Source organism: Ceratotherium simum, chromosome 27 (genome assembly GCF_057802395.1).
Source record: "Ceratotherium simum simum isolate JZ-2026a chromosome 27, ASM5780239v1, whole genome shotgun sequence".
Taxonomy (NCBI): domain Eukaryota; kingdom Metazoa; phylum Chordata; class Mammalia; order Perissodactyla; family Rhinocerotidae; genus Ceratotherium; species Ceratotherium simum.
Window position 1 is genome coordinate 12,350,400 of NC_141926.1, and position 19,337 is coordinate 12,369,736.

Sequence of the window (19,337 nt, forward strand, 5' to 3'; positions counted from 1 at the left end):
ACACTTAAATTTTTCCAAGTATTCATTCACTCCAGGGTTCCCCGAGGATCCAACAGGAGCATCACAGAAACTCGCCCGTGGGGCCGCACCGTGTGCGTGGAGGGCTGCAGTGGCGATGCCGGGAGGGGGGACGGGGGCTGCCCTTGCATAGCCAGCGTGCTGATTTCCTGCCAGGGTTCTCGATTTGCGGGAAGGGGGAGGAGAGCCAGGCCCCTCTCGCCAGCTCTGGACGTCGCCACTGTCGTCTGTCGGCTTATCGAAGCAGCAGCTCAAGTGTGACATTTCCTTTCCATCCAGGCAGCGTGCCCGGGCTCATCGCACCCCTAATGCGGATTTAAATCGCGGTCAGCTATTTCGGTGTTCAACAGGGGACTGCAGACCGGTGCCCTGGACCCCCTACTTCCCAGGCGCTTGGTACCCGGCGACCCAACTCCGGCGGAGAACCCGGCAGGAGCGCCAGGGCGCTGTCTCGCGTACAGGGGGCGGGGCGGCGGAGGCGGCCTCGGAGGGACGCAGCCGGGGCGGGGCCTCGAGAGCGGACTACGGCGCACGCGCGGCGCGGCGCCTGGGGGCGGGGCCGGTGCGCGCGGGAAGCGCTTGCGGGACGGCCTGGCGGCGCGTCCTCCTGCGCCGCGCGTCATGGCCCTGTCGGTGCCCGGTTACTCGCCCAGCTTCAAAAAGCCGCCCGAGACGTTGCGGCTGCGGCGGAAGAGGGCTCGGAGCCTGAGGGCCCCTCCCCTGCCCGGGGAGCGGCCCGAGCCGGCGCCCCGCCGCGCCGCCCTGGCGGCCGGGTTGCCCCTCCGCCCCTTCCCGGCGGCGGGCAGAGGCGGCGGCCCGGCCGCAGCCCCGAGGAACCCCTTCGCCCGCCTGGACAACCGGCCGCGGGCCGCTGCTGAGCCCCCCGACGGGCCGCCCCGCGGCCAGCAGGAGGCGCCGGGCCCGGTGAGTGTGTCGGTGCTCGCCCGGGGGCTCCGGGGCTCCGTGCTGTGAGGGAGGGGTGGCGATTGGTTTCCTTCAGGGGAAACGGGCGCGGAGAGTGGAAGCCGCCGTGGCCTCCGGTGCCCGGCGCCGGGAGGGCCGCTCCGAACGGTCGGGCTTGGGAAGTGCGCTCCGCGGGCGGCCGGCTCGCGCGTCCCCCACCCAGCCGGAGCCCGGCCGCAGGAGTCCTGGCCGCAGCCCTCTGTGGGGTCAGAGCTCAGGGCCAGATCGCTCGGAAAACCCTAGAACACCTCCTCCTGGAAGGCCGTGCTGGAGGGAAGCTTGCGAGGCGCTCTGTCCCTGCTGATTGAGCGCCCCTGCTCCCGCGCCCCGAGCTCCTCTGGGGTGGAGGCGTGTCGAGGGCTCAGGGGCTCGGGACTGAGCAGCGTTTGTCTTACCTCGAGCCTTTTGGATCTTTCGATTTGAGGTTTCTACGTCAGTTATTGGATGCGCAAATCGCCGGGCTTTTGTCCCCCCGATTGTGATAGTAAAGTTGAGACGACAGAACTGAAGTGAGGCGCTGATACGCGCCTGGGCGCGTGTGCTTCCCGCGCTCGCGTTCCTGGAGCCGTGCGCGCCCGCTGAGGCTGTGTGCACGCTGAGAGCGAGCTCCAGCGTCGCTGACCAGTGAAAAGCACCGTTGTTTTAACCTCAGTTTTTAGATGCTAATCAAGAAAATGATTTGCTGCGGGAAGAGAAGTTTCCTGAAAGAACAGCAGATACTGAATTACTCCAGGTAATACTTTTGAAATGTCATTAGAATGTATATTCTTACAATATGAATTCGTACTTCTCAGAAGCATTTTGCTTGGAAAACAGTTGCACAGACAGCCTTGAGGGAGTGATCCCCTCTGCCAGGTTGGAAAGATGGCCGCAGCCCCGGGAAAGTGCTTGGGATGCTGTGGTGGTGATGTTTATAATGGCAGCCGCCCTAAAGTAACCCACAGGTGGGTTTTCCTTCTGTCTCCAACGGTTTTTAACACTGTTCTTGTGTAGGGGGTGCCAACTCGGGCTCACCACTCAGAGCCAAGCCCCTCCAGGCTCAGCTGCCTTTTGAACTGAGTCCTTCACTGAATCTTCAAACCGGATCCTCAGATTACCTCACAGGTGGTGGCCTGTCACTGAACCTTGCTGACACCACCACTGCACTCACCCTCTTGATTCCATTCCGCAGGGACTTCTGTTGTGCTAGTTAGTGTGTCCTCCTGGGAGCCGGCTAGAAGAGTTTCTGCAGACCCCCTCCTTGTAAATAAATGACCTTCACAGGGTCTATTGAAAGTAGTTCCCCCTTCCTTTTTTTTTTTTGTGATGTCCCCTAAAAGAATCATTGTAATGTGGAGAATATTGACTTGAAAGGACAGCAAAACACTTTGGGAGGAAATCTTTGAGGTCAGAAAATGCTTCTTAAATATAGCCTCTAAGAGCCCCACCTAAGTTGCCTGCAGGAGCGGCTTAGCTCTGGTTCCAGAGGGGCTTAAAAGATTTTTAAAATACTTGGAAAATTTCTGCTTTGATAGCAATATCAATAGTAGGTTTTACTGTTTTTAATTATGATCATGAAAATAGTACATGCCCCTTTTAACTAAACTACGTAGAACTATAAACTAAAATGTGAAATCTGCCCCTCCACCACCACCACCACCACCACCACCAAATCCCCACTTCCCAGGGATGACTACTGTTAACAGTTCAATGTAGCTCTTTCCAGCCTTTTTCACAGTGTGTAGTATATTATCAATGTTATTTATTATACAGTTCATAAAATTTTGGCCTTTTAGTTATGAGTATGTTAGATTTGAAGTTTTTTTTCTTGGTACTCTACTAATTTTTGTGTTCTGTGTTTTCTAAAAGGCTCCGCACATATCATTCTCCGAATCTGATATTCCATCCTCAGATAGTACTGAGTTACCCGTGGACTGGAGTATTAAAACTCGACTCCTTTTCACCTCGTCTCAACCCTTCACCTGGGCAGATCACTTGAAAGCACAGGAAGAAGCTCAAGGTGTCGTCCAGCATTGTAGGGCAACAGAAGTTACTTTGCCTCAAAGTATCCAGGTAATTCTGAAAGAAAATGGCTATGTTTGAAAGTAACAAATTAAGTGTAAAATATACTTCTCTGCAAAGTATGAGAGATAGTTCCTTCCATTGCGTTTTTCTTCTGACATTTAAAGACACAAAGTCTTGGAAAATTCTGCATTTCCCAAATGGTGCTTTCGTACAGTTTTTTAGTCAGATTCAGTAACTGCCCATTAAATTTAGAGACCTGTCCTGAGAATTAGTGTTTCGGGCAGAAATTGTTTGAACTAAACCATTCTTTTCTAAGGCCTTTTGAGAAGGAAAATATAAGGAAAAGAAACGAAAAGCAATTGAGGAGTAGGATTGCAAAGGCAGATTGGTTATTTTACTGATTTTCTCACGTAATGTATACTCCACTTTTTTAAATGCACTAATTCTTGCTGTCTGGGTGATGGTCTATTGTAAATTTAGTAGAGTTAATGAGTTCTAGAATGGTTTTAGAGAAATGTAATTGTATTACTTTCAAGCAGCTCATCAATTCAAACTAGGTTAAAAGGAATTTCTTAAAAGAGGCCCTGGTACATCTTTTTTTTCAATAAATAGATCAGGATGATTTGTGATTCACAATATCAATTTTTACTGGCTGCTTTTGAAACAGGATTGTGAGGGGAGGGGGGTTGAACATAGTGTTACCTACACACACACACACACACACACACACACACACACACTAAAAAAGATAGTCATTGTTCTGCAGGATAGTAGAGACAGGAGAATGTTTCCATCTATGTTTAAGTGTTTCTTCTGATGTATGGTTTAACAGACTGTAATTGCTGTCAAGAAAGGTTTTTTCAAACAGGAATAAACTACATTTTAGCCCCTATTAACAGTTATAAACACTTTCCTATAGGAAGCAGTAAAGATTCTGAGAATAAGTGTGTTTAGTATATTCAGTGTCTTTTTAATGAAATTTTGTGCTTCTAATGGGTAACAATGGTCCAATATCATCTCTGGATTTTAGGATCCCAAACTCTCCACTGAGCTCCGTTGTGCCTTTCAACAGAGCCTTATCTATTGGCTCCACCCTGCCTTTCCTTGGCTACCACTGTTCCCTCGTATTGGAGCTGATAGAAAAATGGCTGGAAAGGCAAGCCCTTGGTCAAATGATGAAACCCTGCAACACATTTTAATGAGTGACTGGTAAGATTAGTAAAAACTTGTGCAACACACTAGTGAATTTTCATTTTAGCAGTATTCTCTTTTTTATTTATGATGTGGAAACGTATAGACGTAGGAGGATTTCTGTGTCCTTCTGAATTATTTTATCTGAACTCTTAAAAACCAACATTTAAATTGTTTACATTTTGGGGCCCGCCCTGTGGCGTAGTGGGTAAGTCCAGTGCACTCCACTTCGACAGCCTGGATGGCCTGGGGTCATGGGTTCGGATCCCAGGCACAGACCTACACCACTCATCAGCCATGCTGAGGCAGCAACGCACATACAAAATAGAGGAAGATTGGTACAGATGTTAGCTCAGGGACAATCTTCCTCAAGCAAAGAAAAAAAGGAAAATTGGCAACAGATGTTAACTCAGGACGAATCTGCCTCACCAAAAAATATAATAAATTGTTTACTTCTTTAGCTCTTATTCACTCTTTATGCAATTGTGGGATGTATTTAAGTGTTTGATAAATATATAGAGACATAATTCTTTTTTTTTTTTTTTTTAAAGATTTTATTTATTTTATTTTCTCCCCCCAAAGCCCCAGTAGACAGTTGTATGTCATAGCTGCACATCCTTCTAGTTGCTGTATGTGGGACTCGGCCTCAGGATGGACAGAGAAGTGGTGCCTCGATGTGCACCCGGGATCCGAACCCGGGCCACCAGCATTGCAGCACGCGCACTTAACCACCAAGTCACAGGGCCGGCCCGAGACATAATTCTTTAATGTTACTCCTTATCAATGGCTGCTTCCTTTCTCATCAGCAGAAGCTCAGAGAAAGCAACCACTTATCAATTAAATTTTGCTTAAAGAAAAAGTTGTTAATGTTTAAGTGGTAACTACTACTTATTAAAGTATTTAGTAGTCATCAACAAGTCCTGTGACCAATTTTAGCCTTTAAAAGCCAAGTTGTATGAAATGGCAAAAATTCAAACCATTATCTGTAGTATTTATGTTGTGTTTTAAATCATGTTGAGTATCAAGCTGAATTATACAAAATTAAATTTTAGATTTTGAGTTAAATGTTTAATAATACCTAAAGAAAATTTTTTTGCTTCATAGGTCTGTGAGCTTCACTTCTCTATATAATCTGCTGAAGACAAAACTTTGCCCCTATTTTTATGTTTGTACCTATCAGTTTACTGTCCTGTTCCGTGCAGCAGGATTAGCAGGAAATGATGTAATCACAGCTCTCATATCTCCTACAACTAGAGGTTTAAGAGAAGCTATGAAAAATGAAGGTAAAACAATAGGTTTAAAATTAGAATAACACACTATATAATAAACAATTTACTTAAAAGCTAAAATTTGAATTCTTTTAACAGTTGAATTGTCTTTTACCAGTTTTACCTATGTTATTTTAAGAAATGTTTTATTTCTGATTTTTTCCAACAATTATTTAAGGTGTCCCTTATACATAGCTTTGAGTTAATGTTGTTCCCTTCTCTGATCTCTAAACATATATTGGGCTGGAAATTTCCAATCCAAATCTGAATATACCCCGCTATAAATTCCTTGATAATACAAATTACCCCCTTTTAATAACATAATTATCAAACTGGGTCAACCCCTTAGTGGATCATGAAATCTATTTAGTGGGCTCAATCAGCACTTTTAAAAAAAAAATGAAATCATGTAGAATATACTTTATGAAAGAGTACCACATGTAGTAAGTGTATGTATTGTTTCCTGAACTTTTTGTTTCCAGGAGGGGTGTGTCTGTGTTGTGGGCTACTGTCAAGAAAGCTTGAAAGCTACCGCTTTAATAATTCAAGTGTAAAAATTCACATTTTCAAATTTCATACTCTCCAAAAGTAGGGCAGTCATTTTAAATTCTTTTAGATTATATTAGAGAAAACTCAGTTACATTTTTGTTTTCTCATGTAGGTATTGAATTTTCTCTGCCTTTAATAAAAGAAAATGGCCATGAGAAGAAAGCATCTGGAACAACCTTGGGACATGAGGAGTATGTGATTAAAATAACCTTTTACATCGTCCTGTAACTTAACTCAGTGCAATAGTTTTGTAGAGAAAACGGCTTTATGAAGTGAGAACTCTAACTATAGCCATTTCCTAGGGAGCAAGCAGTCAGTGATGAGGATGAAGAAGAAAGTTTCTCCTGGCTAGAAGAGATGGGTGTGCAAGATAAAATTAAAAAACCAGATATACTCTCCATCAAGCTGTATCCTTTCAGTTGCTTTTCACTAGAATTGGTTTTCATTGAATTAAGTTAGTGAGCAATGTAATACTGACTGGCAATTTTATTTGACTATAATCTTAAATGATCTTAAGATCATATTAAAACTAATTCTCCATTATGACATTAAATAACAAACCCCTAAGTACCAATAAACTATGAACAATTATTAAACTTTTTTTTTTTAAGTGAAATTATTCCATTTTGGTTAAGTTTATGGGGGAACAGAACATATTTTTGACTAGAGACGAAATTAGTTTTTTTAGGTGTCAATTTCTAGCAAATTCAGATGGTCAAAGAGAAATCATTTTGATTTGAACAGGTGCCTTATGATTGTAGTGAAGAAGGGTAGCAAGAACAATTCCCGTTTGGAATGGGGATAAAAGGGTCCCAGGTGATTCAGAATAAAGATACCTGCTTTTCCCATTACTATGGTATTGCCTTTTGCAATTTCCTTGATTGTCATCTTCAGGCGTAAAGAGAAACATGAAGTACAAATGGACCACAGACCTGAGTCTGTTGTGTTGGTGAAAGGAATGAACACCTTTACATTGCTAAATTTTTTGATTAACTGTAAGAGTTTAATTGCTACCTCAGGTCCACAGGCAGGACTTCCACCAACCCTCTTATCCCCTATAGCTTTCCGAGGTGCCACAATGCAAATGCTTAAGGTAATTTAAAAAAAAAAGAAATTCTACACTAATTCTCATAACCTAGCTTTTTGAGTACTTTTCCTCTTTTGATATGATAAATTCTTGATTTTTTAATAATTCCTAGCGTTTTTACATGGTACGTATTTTGTTTTTGCTTTCCTCCCAGTAAAATTCTCTGATATAAAGTTATATCAAAGGATTATATGAAAATATATGAATTATAGGAAATGTTTTATTTGAATTCTATGAAAAAATTTTTATTAAATAAGTGTAATTGGCAAAAAAATCATTTTGATGTTAATTTCCTTTTTTGCCATAGGGAAAGTTGCTTAATCTCATTTTGTCTCATTTCTTAACCAATGAAAGAACATAGCCAAGAATGTTATGTTAAATTATAGATCTCAAAAACTGGATCATGGATAAGTAAAAAAAATAACTGTATATCCATATTGTTAAAAAATCATGTGTAAATACAAAATATATACTGCATGTTAACAGTAGAATATTTTTGTTTTCCCAGTATTCTGCATTGAAAGTGTATTACTAAATCATAAAAGGATACTAATCCCATAGGAAAAAATTATATTCTCTAGAATATACTTACACTGATAATCTCATAATGTGAAGAAGAGGATGCTGGAGACAGAATTTACTGAACATTTTTACTCATATATATACATTCTTTTGATGTCTGATACTTTTGTTCCATAACTATTAAAGGGAGGAAAATCCAAATGAAAAGCTATTGAACACATTTTTAACTAGGGACAAAAGCTTGCGAGATGGTGACCATAATTTTCTTTAAATTTTTTTGAAGGCACGAAGTGTAAATGTGAAAACACAAGCTCTTTCTGGATACAAAGATCAATTTAGTTTGGAGATTACAGGTCCTATCATGCCTCATTCTCTACATTCTGTGACTATGCTACTCAAATCTTCACAGAGTGGGTCGTTTTCTGCAGGACTGTATACACATGAGCCAACTGCTGTATTTAATATCTGGCTTCCAGGAAAGAAAGTACAGGATAAGGTAAGTAGACAGCTATAAATACATTTAGTTGTAGCTAGTTTCCTCAAACTAGATGGAGAAAATGTGATTTATGATGAGCCAAACTCATGTTTCAAGTTATTAAACTGTACTACTTAATTTGATCAATTATAGTTACTAAGAGGAAGGGATAATGTATATATATATAAGTTGTTTTTGTAAGGTGAATTTTATGAATTCAGGCTGTTGTACTCAACAGTGACTAAAGAACTTCCCAAACAAAAAGGCAAGTTATTTTCATTGTTCTCTCAGATCAAGAACTTAATAGTGTCTGATTATTTTATTATAAATAACTATGGGTATGTATTTAACCATATTTGCCTTTAATTTTGGACATATTTAGGTTTTTATTTAGAGGTTATAATTAAGACCTTTAAAATTGCCTCTCATATCAGTTTACTAGACTTATCAAAATAACAAAAATTAGTATTTTTGGATGCTGTCACTATGCAGAAATGCTTAGGGTCAACTTCTATTGATAATCATCAATTGCCCTTGCTTTATAAACATGAACAAGGCACTTATTTGTCCAAGTTCCCTTTGTAATTATTAAAAACTTGGAGTGTTTCAAGACTGATGTGCTTTTTACTAACTTGTATACAAATTTCCACAGGAAACTGTTCATGAGGAGCTTGCTAACTGTGGGTTGCATCCTAAGACTCTGGACCAACTTAGTCAAACAGCAATGCTGGGGAAATCATCTTTACGGCATGTGAAAATGAGTGACTACATTTATAATTGGAGGTCCTGAACACCAAAGTAAGCCTAAAAGGAAACTATGAGGAAAAAAGCCCTTCTAGCAAGGAAATTGAAGATTCTTAAACCTTTGACTTTAAAGTTCATTTTGGAAGTTAAAAGAAAGGAATTTTTAAAAATTCAAATGTTTATAAACATTAACCTTTTACATTTAACTTTTACTACATGTGCTAAGCAGTAGGATTAAGGTTTTAAATCATTTTGTTTTTATTATTTTGATTATATTCAGGTATGGAGATAACTGAAACTTTTTAAAAACCTCAAATAACTTGAATGAGAATTCTAGCTCCCTACAACCTAATTATAAACTGAGTAGAAAACTCAATGTCATTGTTTCTTGCAAATAGGAAATTGAGGCTAACTTAATATCAATTATCTCACCTTGCGAATGGGAAATTGAGGCTAACTTAGTATCAATTATCTCATGGCATTGTGACTAATGGCATCAGGGCAAAACTATTAAACAATTTACCTAGGATTATTAGCAGGTTCTAGTTTCATAAAGGTAGAAAACAAATGTAGACAATATCTACTGAGCTGACCATTGATGCTTCCACCTTAGCTGTTTTTCCTGATTTACAAATCCTCTATTCTCAAATATATTAAATCTGTTTTTTTAATGCATGTTTATTCAGATAAGGGCATTTTGTATTACATACAGAATAGTGTTAAGAGTTGTAAAGTATGCTCAGCTGTCACAGCAAAGAAGTATTTTATCTTGTAGGTATTTGTGTGTGTATGTGTATACATATAATTCAAATTTTCTTAAATAAAAGTGCTTAGAAATCAAAAGCATTGGGTAAAGAAATAACAGTATTTAGTGAAGATGTGTTCACTTGATAATCCAGAAAATAAAACACCACATTTATTCCAGAGAAGTTTATATTTGGGCCTTAAGCTTTTGAAAATAAAGTTTAGAGACATAGCATATGAATACCACTGTAATACACATGAAATATTCTATCAGACCCTAAAAATTAACATAAACTTAAACTTTCTCATAGTCAACAAAATAATGGCTGGGTGCCGATTTTATTAGATAAGTTGGTTACAGCATTTTAATTATCATTTTACGTCTATCTAGGTGTAGCTGAAATTCAAAATGCACATCAAAGTAAAACTATCACAACTCAATGCCATACTAAATGTACTTGCCTTCTGCAGTAGAATTCTAGTTGGAGTTAATTTTGACTCCCTTCTCATGGCCTAAGTGGCTTTGACAGGAACACAGAACTTAGTGCTGATCATCACACAACATACCACTTTCTTTTTATAACCTCTACAAAATTTTAAGGGGAGATGGTGGCATTAGCCCTGTGGAACAGATCTTGCTTGATTACCTCAAATAACACTGGCCCAGTATCTGTCCAGCAGAACCCATTGTGAACTAGTACAAGGTGCACAGCCCTTCACTGATTACAGGCAAGTGTTACAGCAGCCTAGCCATAAGGAAGGGGAGTTATATCATAGTACAAAATACAGTATAAAAGCGTTATTTAACATTCCACACTGAAGATTACGGATGCCTTCAAACAATCGTTTGGATGTTAGCCACTTAAACAAATACATCACTAAGGTAAACAATATAAACATACCAAAACCCTGTATGGTTAAATACAATTTCCATGGTACAAAAATCAAAGCCTGGAGATGTTTGTACAGATTGCTTTTTACACAATGTCTTAAATTGCCAAATATTTACAACATTAAAGAGGAAGTACATTTTGATGCAGAGTAAAATTATCTGAAATGATTAATATAAAACCTCAATCTATCTACGTGAGGCACTCCTGAAGCAAGTGGCATTAGCCATGAGGTCCTTTGGTACAAGGCCCATTGCTTGAAGAACCACAGTAGCTGCTGTGGCTTTAGCATGCTTCTTATTAGGGCTGGCAAAGCTGGGCTGGTAAGCGCTTCCATTTATCAATACCTATTCAAGAAAAACATACAATTGGGCTGGTAAGGGCTTCCATTTCTCAATACCTATTCAAGAAAAACATACAATAAGAACAGCATCAAACTTTAATATCTATTAGCTTTTTATTTTTTCACTAAATGCTAGAAAAATAATCTATAAAAATATAAAACCCATACTATATACATCAAATTAATCTCAACCCAGAAGAAAATCATTTGGGAAAAGGGACTGCAAATTAAGAGCAGGTCTCCAAATGGAAGGGAAGGAAAAAAAAAAAAAAAAAAAAAAGGCCTGATGAAACTACTAAATTAATTCCCCATGTTCCACTAGAAAATGTCAACAAATTGCTCACCAGATTTTGCCCACATCCTTCCCTCCAACATTTTTGAAAACAGTATACTACAGGTCATATTTAAAGCATACTTAAATGTTTAAAACCCCCACCACTCTACCCACACATATACACACCCCCAACCCACAAACAATATATTAATCCTATGATCCTATAATGCTTATCCCTCACCCTCTAACATTAAGTCATCAAGTTATTAAATGTATACAATTAATGCAGAAATTCATATTTACCCTAAAGAGAAAATGTTTGCGATGATCAGGGCCACTATCATGGACCAAGAGAAATTCAGGTGGTTGCCACCTTCTCTTATTACAGATTTCCATCAAGGCAGACACAGGATGTTTGCCTGCAGAGAAAAAAATAACCAGTTATTATTTCCACCATCTGTGGCAACAGATTATGAATGCAGTGTGGGGATGGGCAAGAGGAAATGCAAGTGTCTCTCACCTGACAGATCTTTCATTGCAGCAGAGAAGTTCCCAGACCTCTTTTGTGCTCTTTCTCCTACTGCAACAAGACCTTAAAAAAAAAAAAAAGTCAATGTTCACTGAATCAATTTCAAAGCATCATTTTAAATTATAACAGCAAAATGGCAATTCCCTCTATAGGAACCTGAACTTCAATCTATGCCTTCAAATAAAATATTCAACAAATTCCCACTACCACTGATTTCTGTATCCACCTTGACTTCTATATTGCTGTGTTTCAATATATAAATCTATACTTTTTTTTTCATATACCTTGGTATTGGAAACTGTATAAAAAATATTCAGAAAACAGAAGAATATGTGAATATATATACAAATTAAGCGCCATAGTTATCATCAACTCCAGGGCTGTTTCTTTGTGAGTTTAAGAAGTAGTGGCTATTTATTCTAAGTGGTATCTAAAGGTTTCCCATCCATTAAAAAATAATGTTCGGGCCGGCCCCGTGGCTTAGCGGTTAAGTGCGCGTGCTCTGCTACTGGCGGCCCAGGTTTGGATCCCGGGCGCGCACCGACACACCGCTTCTCCGGCCACACTGAGGCAGCATCCCACATACAGCAACTAGAAGGATGTGCAACTATGACGTACAACTATCTACTAGGGCTTTGGGGCAAAAAAAAAAAGGAGAAGGATTGGCAATAGATGTTAGCTCAGAGCCGGTCTTCCTCAGCAAAAAGAGGAGGATTAGCATGGATGTTAATCTTCCTCACAAAAATAAATAAATAAATCTTTAAAAAAAAAATAATAATGTTCAATTAAGTATGTTCCCCAAAAGGTGAGGATTTTAGGCCACCGAAAAAGAAAAAAGTGAGAAGGGCTGTCTCTGTGCATAAATGGGTCCATTTTTTCCCAGCAAACAAGCCTTTTCTCGCTTATCAAATGTGAGAGGTTCTCAAAAGACAAACATAACCTCACTGCCTAACCTCCTTTTCCAAAGGGGTTTAAACTATATTACTATCCAAAAATCAATGCTTTCCCAACTTCCATTTATCCTAGGAGGAATTCTTCAACCAGTTCTTTGCTAATTCTGCTAGTATGCTTTCCCACACCCAGGCCATGTTGCACAGTTCCAAAGAGAATGTTCCCTGGAATTATACAATGCATCCAGATTTCTTTTTCCCCCAATGAACCACCTTTTACTCCACAAAGAATCTGTTCAACTTATATAAGCAATATAATAATGTGACAATCAACACAATGTCCTTTTCTGATTTAAACTCTGAATTAACACTACATCATAGGATGAGTCTCATGTTATTTCTAGCCTATTTCTGAGTATCATTATTACAATAAATTCCCTCCAATTTGAAATAAAGTGGCAGGACAGTATTGTACATGGATGACAACGTAGAAATTCTGATGCAAAACATTTTTGAAAATACCTAATTTGGTCAGAGCTAGTCAGTTTCCAAATTCATTCAGACAGAATAATTTAATTGCATTAACTTCAACTTTCTATTTGATTACAAAGATAAGGAAAATAAATTCCAGTTTCTAAAAATCAGTCTTAAGCTATTGAAATCACATTGAGCTGGCAGCCCCATGTCATTCTACTTAGGACATTATTCCAAGGGAAGAAATTATTGAAAAGGTACCAATTGGCTGTTATCTATGAGCACTAAGTATATTTTTAACACTTAGCAACTATGAGCACTAAGTATATTTTTAACACTTAGCAACTACATGCAGGCTATATAGACCCCACCCCCACCCCGAGGTATCTGAGGACAATAGCTAAATACAGGCAGAGATACCAGTTCCAGGGTGCCCCAAACACGGCAGTATGAAGAGGTAACACTGATGGTCAGCAGTTGGTCTACTATTCTGCAGCCCCAACCCAAAAGAACTCAATTACTGAGCAAGAAGAGAGGAACAGGTAAAAAGGGTTTATAAGGTGAAGACAAAATAGCATTCTAATAGGAAATATGGAGACTATATGGGATAGAATAGCCGAGACAGAAAACATACATAGCAAAGGTCGACTCTTAAAAGCTCAAATTAGTGTCTCTATCTATATTTATATAAGCTGCTGAAAATGAGTTTAACTTTTTTTTCCTAACAAATAGCTATATATACACCAGAAGAAGTGCCTCCAGTTCAGGATTACTGACATCAAAAGAATATATGAAGGTAATGAAACCCTAAATGTTAAAGGACGTATAATAAACATTCCCAAAAAAACCTGTTACCTTTTCGGTCTGTCTTAAAATCAACTAGGATGGGCTCCTTATTTCCTTCCTTGTTTTTTCCTAATCCTTCTCCTTCTCTCCAGCCCATTTTTCTCATCAAAACGGCTCCCATTCCTCCAGTTACCGGGGCTGCTCTTAAGAACTGATCCTATCCAAAGAAAGAAAGGTAAAATGTCCCCATTTTACAGTTAGAATTTGACTACAAACTCAGTGTAACTTTGTAAAAAAAGAAATCTTACTTTATTCTAGATCTGTTATAGTTATTATAGCAATTAAATTTAAATCCTTCTATACTTATGTACATACTGTAGTGTGTATGGTCTAATTATTTTCACAGTAACATAATAGTATTTTAAAAGTCAAATAAGGCAAATAAATGGCAGGTTTAAAACAATTGCCCCTCATGCCCCCCTCCAAAAAAAAAATGAGAACACTCCTGTTTTCGTCCACTATTTAGGTTCACTGGTATCTCTTCTTAGCTTGCAAAATAAAAAGAAGGCAATGTTAAAACAGTGAATAGTATTAATTGTCCCAGGTGTACCTAGTTAATGAATAAAGCCCAAAAATCATTGAAATAGTTTGGACACTGAAGCAGCATACTGATATTATCCAAAGTTTTCTTCCCCATTCTACCATAAAGCAAGTATTAATATTTTACTTAGAAAATTCCTATGAAGCAGAAAGATAACACTTTAAATTAACTTTACACACTAAGAAATGGAAGACAATCACATAAAATACCCTGTAATTACACCATACTGAATTTGAATTCTTTTAAAACCTATCTTGATGTTAAAAGACTTAAAAAACTCCTTAAACGTTTACATACCTAGGCCTCGGTAGCAGCAGTGTTGTGAATAGTAGGGCTGGCACTGACCGGGGCAAGAAGACAGCTACAAGGATTTGGCCCTGAAACAAGTTTCCATACAGAGGGGTGAAAGTTCACAGGTTATTCTGTGAACAGTCATCTCTCTTGTATCCAACCCACTGAACCATAATTTCCATCAAAGCAGCAAACCACTTAATGTCGTAAGATGCACAACTATATACATTAGCATGGTCAACGGTCGATTATTTTCACACATTAAGAAATAACGTGATGCCTCTTTTTCAAGGGCATCCATGTACAGATAAAAAACTACTGAATTCTACTGTTGATCTTTACAGCCATTTTAAAAAAATTAATAACATACATCTCCAAATCATGCCATATTTTCCCTTGTTATTAAATTTTAGATTTACATTCTCTAGGAAATATATAGCAAAAGTCATTAACTTATCAACAGAGGGAGTCAAAAATTTTGGTAGCTCTGGAAATAGTAGGCATTCATCGTTCCTGTATTGATAAGTTAACAATGAACTTTTAAAATCTTGTTTCTTGTTTTTACACAATAGTAAAACCGTATAATCTCATTTTTTCCCCAGCTTTTTAATTATATGCTGGGGAGAAAACATGCCAATGATGTGTGACTAGACATTAAGTTCAACAAGGTGCTCTGATGGAAGGAGGCAGCTGTGGAGGTAAAAATATACCCCTGGTTCAGTTCCTTATTTGGTGCAGGCCATGCAGTGTTGATGTATAAAGAGAAAAGTTAGCTGATGCTTGGATATCAACTGCCTTGTTGCTACACACCTAGAATGACTTTTACTTACTTCCAGGTTCATCCGCCCCTCTTTTCCAGGAAACACTCCTAAAAAAAAGGGCAACTGTGCAGAGTAGAATACAAATCCCCAAATAACCCAGGCTTCTGATTTTGCTTCCATTCTCTAATATTATCATCTGTTTCTTTACCCCAGTGTGTATACAGCTCACAAAAGGCTGATTAATCTAATGAGACTATGATGGTAAATAATATTCATCAGGGTCATGCTCAAATCATTTCAATCCAGAAAAGATTTTAAATCAATAACCATTTAAAAATGTTCTACTGACAATAATAAAACTCTCATTCTTTTTCATCTAAGAATATACTGCAACAAACTAAAACATAAAATGGAGAATGTTGGTATTTCATGTGGATTTTTAATATATAAAGAGTGTGCTGGGCTACAGCAAGGCAAGAAAAGCCAAAATATCATTGAAAAAGTTTTCTGAACACAAGTAGACAGTTTTGTGATATTTGCCAATGAAGATTTTTCAGTTGCCTAATGACTTTTCCACATGTTCTGGCTCATTTTTATAAATAATATGTTCCTTCCTTAATTTATATTAGTAGCAAATAGTCTTCAGTAACATACAAATTGAAGTTTTCCTAAAAGCATTGCTTTCTTCTGTAATTATTTAAAAATTTGGCCTGATGAATGAACACGTCTTTATCTCATGATAATTTATCAAAATAATTTACATTATATTTACATTTAAAATGATGTAAATTATCTGAAATCAGTCAACTGCCTACAAGATGGGAAATCAAAAAAAAATTAAGAGAAAGTTTACAGGGTACCAAGTGAATCAGTAAAAGATTCACTTTTTAAAAGTTATGTTAACATGATGATGTTTAGAAGTATACAAGCATTATGCATCAGCACTTTATACAAATGAAGACCAAAATTTTGCAAAGGAATCACATTCATAAGTTTCTACCTAGTCATGTGCATGACTATTTATTACGTACCTAAACACCCATGTAAGCTTCAAGTCTAACTTCCTGAAATACTGAATACTCAGCTTCAAGATTAAATAGTATTAAAGAATTAAACTGTTGAAGAAATAGATGTACATTTCTAATTCTTCCCAATGAGATGAAAGCCACTTTCCAAATACTATACTAATCACTTTCACATTGTAAATACTGTATTAGTCCAAAATTAATTCAAACTTAAGAATATTTTGCTAGATTCTCATCTTTTTTCCCCACACCAAACCCTAGTAAACTACATAAGTTGTAATTTTTTAATGAATCTGACCATGTACTCACTATACACGTATTAGTGCAACTATTTCCCCCCAAAACTGGCAGGCAAAGTGAGGATATATAATGTTTTGTATTAATTTGTCAATAAGAGGACCACGAGACATAATGCTATCAAAACTGAAATAAATGTTACAATATTAAAAGGTCTGAAGCAACCAAAAATCTCATTTTTCAGAAACTCATCTCATTCAGTGGCACTCATGGCAATTCTCTATAGGTACCCACCACATTATTGATTACCACCCTGTAAGGGAGTAGTAAGGATCTGTCTTCACGTGACAATTGGAGACTGAAATTCCAAGTAATTACTTGCCCATGATCACAAAAGGAGTCAGGAGTACAGCGGGATAAAGAAACTTTCCCAATCCATTAGACCATGCAGCCTCCCAGTTTCAGCACAGCTATGTTGCCAGTACTCCTGAAATAAATTTCCCATCACCCATCCAACCAAGCCACATCCCTTCACCAGAATGCATTTCTTCAGAAAACCCTTCTTAACCACCTAAGACTCCCCCAACAATGAGGCAGCCGTAGGTGGAGTTCACAGGTCTCACTGCAGGAATCTGAAACCAGGAGCACCTACATCTTCACAGCACCAGGCGTCCGTCCTCTCCCTTGAATTTAAGTTTTATATATCCTGTTTTTTCATGAGATCAGTGGTTCTCAAATTGAGCCTGTGGATCACCAGAGGCCACCAGGGCCTAAATGGTGGTCCACAGATAGTTTTCTTCATCTCCATCCCACCCCCTTCACCACCCTTCAGCACTGCCCACCCCACGCTCCAGCCATCCTCCCCCAGCCTTCCAGTCCCCTGGCAAGATCACCACATGCAGTGCTAATACTGGGTCCACCCAACCACTTGCTGTAACCAACAGCAGACAACCACAGGGACCTGAGGCTGGAGATCACAAGAGGGGTGAGGCAAAGGGGCCTAGGGAGCCTTAGAGGAGGGTGCAGGCACGAAGGAAAGGGAAAGAAGGGCAGAGGAACAGAGGAATGGAAAATTAGGGTGGTAGAGGGCTCTTGGGGGCAGTGATCCACCAAAAATACTGCCCACCAAAAATAAACCTGTAATAAAGTATCCCATGTTGAGAAAAACTTTGAGAACCACTGCTTTGAAATCATTAGTAGTCCAACAGGAACTGTGGAATATTCTGAACAGCACCTGAGATACACTGTTAGCATTAAACACAATTTAAAAAAACCAGCAGCAGCAACAATACAAATAACCTCAGGATATAAATTGAGTGGCTCTTGAGCCATATTTATACATTTGCCATTGTCTCATGAATCAGGTCCGTCTTCAGTGTCCATCCTGGAGTACATACACATACCAAATTTACTCATGACTTTGGTTATGAGTAAAACTGGCCTCTTTGTGCAGTTTTAATAAAACATTTTCTAAAAAATTTTAACTTGGTACTTGGAGATTTTTGTATGTGCCTGTGTTGTGTACCTTTTTAATCCAGGCTTGGGCACCAGTATTGGCCAACTGTTCCTGTGTCAGAACCTGTACTCCTGTACTTCCTGTGAACTGGCCAGGAATAGAGTTCAGCTGAGCCCAGGCATCAATCTGAAGAAAGGAAGATAGCTCAATTAACTAAGTAAAATTACTTATCTAGTTAAAATCCCACTGGTATTAACAATTCTCTAAATGAAATGGTTTATTTAGTTCCTGAAAAGGCTTAATTATAGACTTGAATATCCAACTTTTAAAACAATATACTGAATTTATATATATTTAAAATTGTTTTCCTAAATATTTCAAAGAAGCAGTTTGATAAAATTGAGTGAATCCCATTAATAACAAGATTTGATATATCTCAACTCAAAGCATAACTCTAAAACTCGTTCTTTAAAAATACCACACATATACATGAAAAATATAGAAAAGAGCTCATATAGCAAAAGATCCCTGCCCTCCTGCTTATGTATCTAATATAAATGCATTCTAATAAATGTCATGACAGCCTAAGCTTTTAATTACTTTCTTTGACATATTATAAATCCAGAGTAAATTCAAGATATATGCTGAAAAAGCAATAAAATACAGGAAATTGGTTCACTCAAACACATGAAACAGCTTTCTTTAAAAATTGTGCACTACATTAATCACAGCACTTATTGTGATGGTTGAAGAATCAGCTGTCATTCATTCAAAGTATATTTACTGAACGCCTGGTATTGTCAGGCAACGTATTTTCTATCTGTCTGAACATGTACTTATTGTTTCCACACAGATCTACCATAGAAAGGTAGAAGAGAAACAGAGAAGATGTCTATTGTTAAAAGCATAGACTCTGGACTCAGACTGTCTAGATTTGAATCCCAGTTGCCTCACTTTCTAGTTTTGTGACCTTGGGCATCACTTAACCACTCTTTACCTCAGTTTCCTCAACTGGAAAACAAGAACTCATAACAGGAGTTACATCTCACAGGGCTATTATGGGCACTTAGCTATTTTTATAGACCAGACTATAAACTCTATGAGGGCAGGGAATTTTTTCTCTTTTATTTCTCTCCAACAGATCCTGCCACACAGTACACAATAAACATTTACTGAATGAATGATCAGGGCCCAAATAGCTGATTTCATTTAAAA

At 38.5% G+C, this 19,337-nt stretch overlaps 2 protein-coding genes across 4 annotated transcripts in view; one reads left to right on the forward strand and one right to left on the reverse strand.

The window, feature by feature from the left end:
- Positions 1 to 597: 597 nt before the first annotated feature.
- Positions 598 to 9,664, forward strand: DONSON (DNA replication fork stabilization factor DONSON). Its single transcript, XM_087418132.1, has 10 exons — positions 598 to 942; positions 1,634 to 1,714; positions 2,830 to 3,033; positions 4,016 to 4,194; positions 5,281 to 5,459; positions 6,106 to 6,184; positions 6,296 to 6,400; positions 6,888 to 7,086; positions 7,886 to 8,098; positions 8,730 to 9,664. The coding sequence occupies exons 1-10, from the start codon at positions 640 to 642 to the stop codon at positions 8,865 to 8,867; spliced, it is 1,680 nt and encodes a 559-aa protein (XP_087274258.1). The 5' UTR covers positions 598 to 639; the 3' UTR covers positions 8,868 to 9,664.
- Positions 9,665 to 9,715: 51 nt separating this feature from the next.
- SON (SON DNA and RNA binding protein) overlaps positions 9,716 to 19,337 on the reverse strand; it is a 32,564-nt gene continuing 22,942 nt past the window's right edge. The window contains exons 8-12 of one of the 3 annotated variants that reach the window (XM_087418127.1): positions 18,192 to 18,308; positions 13,821 to 13,968; positions 11,593 to 11,664; positions 11,376 to 11,491; positions 9,716 to 10,802 (exon numbers count right to left, since the gene is read on the reverse strand). In XM_087418127.1, the coding sequence (XP_087274253.1) occupies positions 10,644 to 10,802; positions 11,376 to 11,491; positions 11,593 to 11,664; positions 13,821 to 13,968; positions 18,192 to 18,308 (612 nt within the window). In that variant the 3' untranslated portion in view covers positions 9,716 to 10,643. Of the gene's footprint in view, positions 10,856 to 11,375; positions 11,492 to 11,592; positions 11,665 to 13,820; positions 13,969 to 14,649; positions 14,730 to 18,191; positions 18,309 to 19,337 lie in introns of those variants that run through there. The other 2 variants (XM_087418128.1, XR_015548714.1) reach the window with 2 other exon arrangements.

Coding starts and splice junctions, on each gene's coding strand:
- DONSON (XM_087418132.1), top strand. CDS start 640: ATGGCCCTGTCGGTGCCCGGTTACTCGCCCAGCTTCAAAAAGCCGCCC. Junction 943..1,633: donor AGCAGGAGGCGCCGGGCCCG/GTGAGTGTGTCG, acceptor TTTTAACCTCAG/TTTTTAGATGCTAATCAAGA. Junction 6,185..6,295: donor ACAACCTTGGGACATGAGGA/GTATGTGATTAA, acceptor GCCATTTCCTAG/GGAGCAAGCAGTCAGTGATG.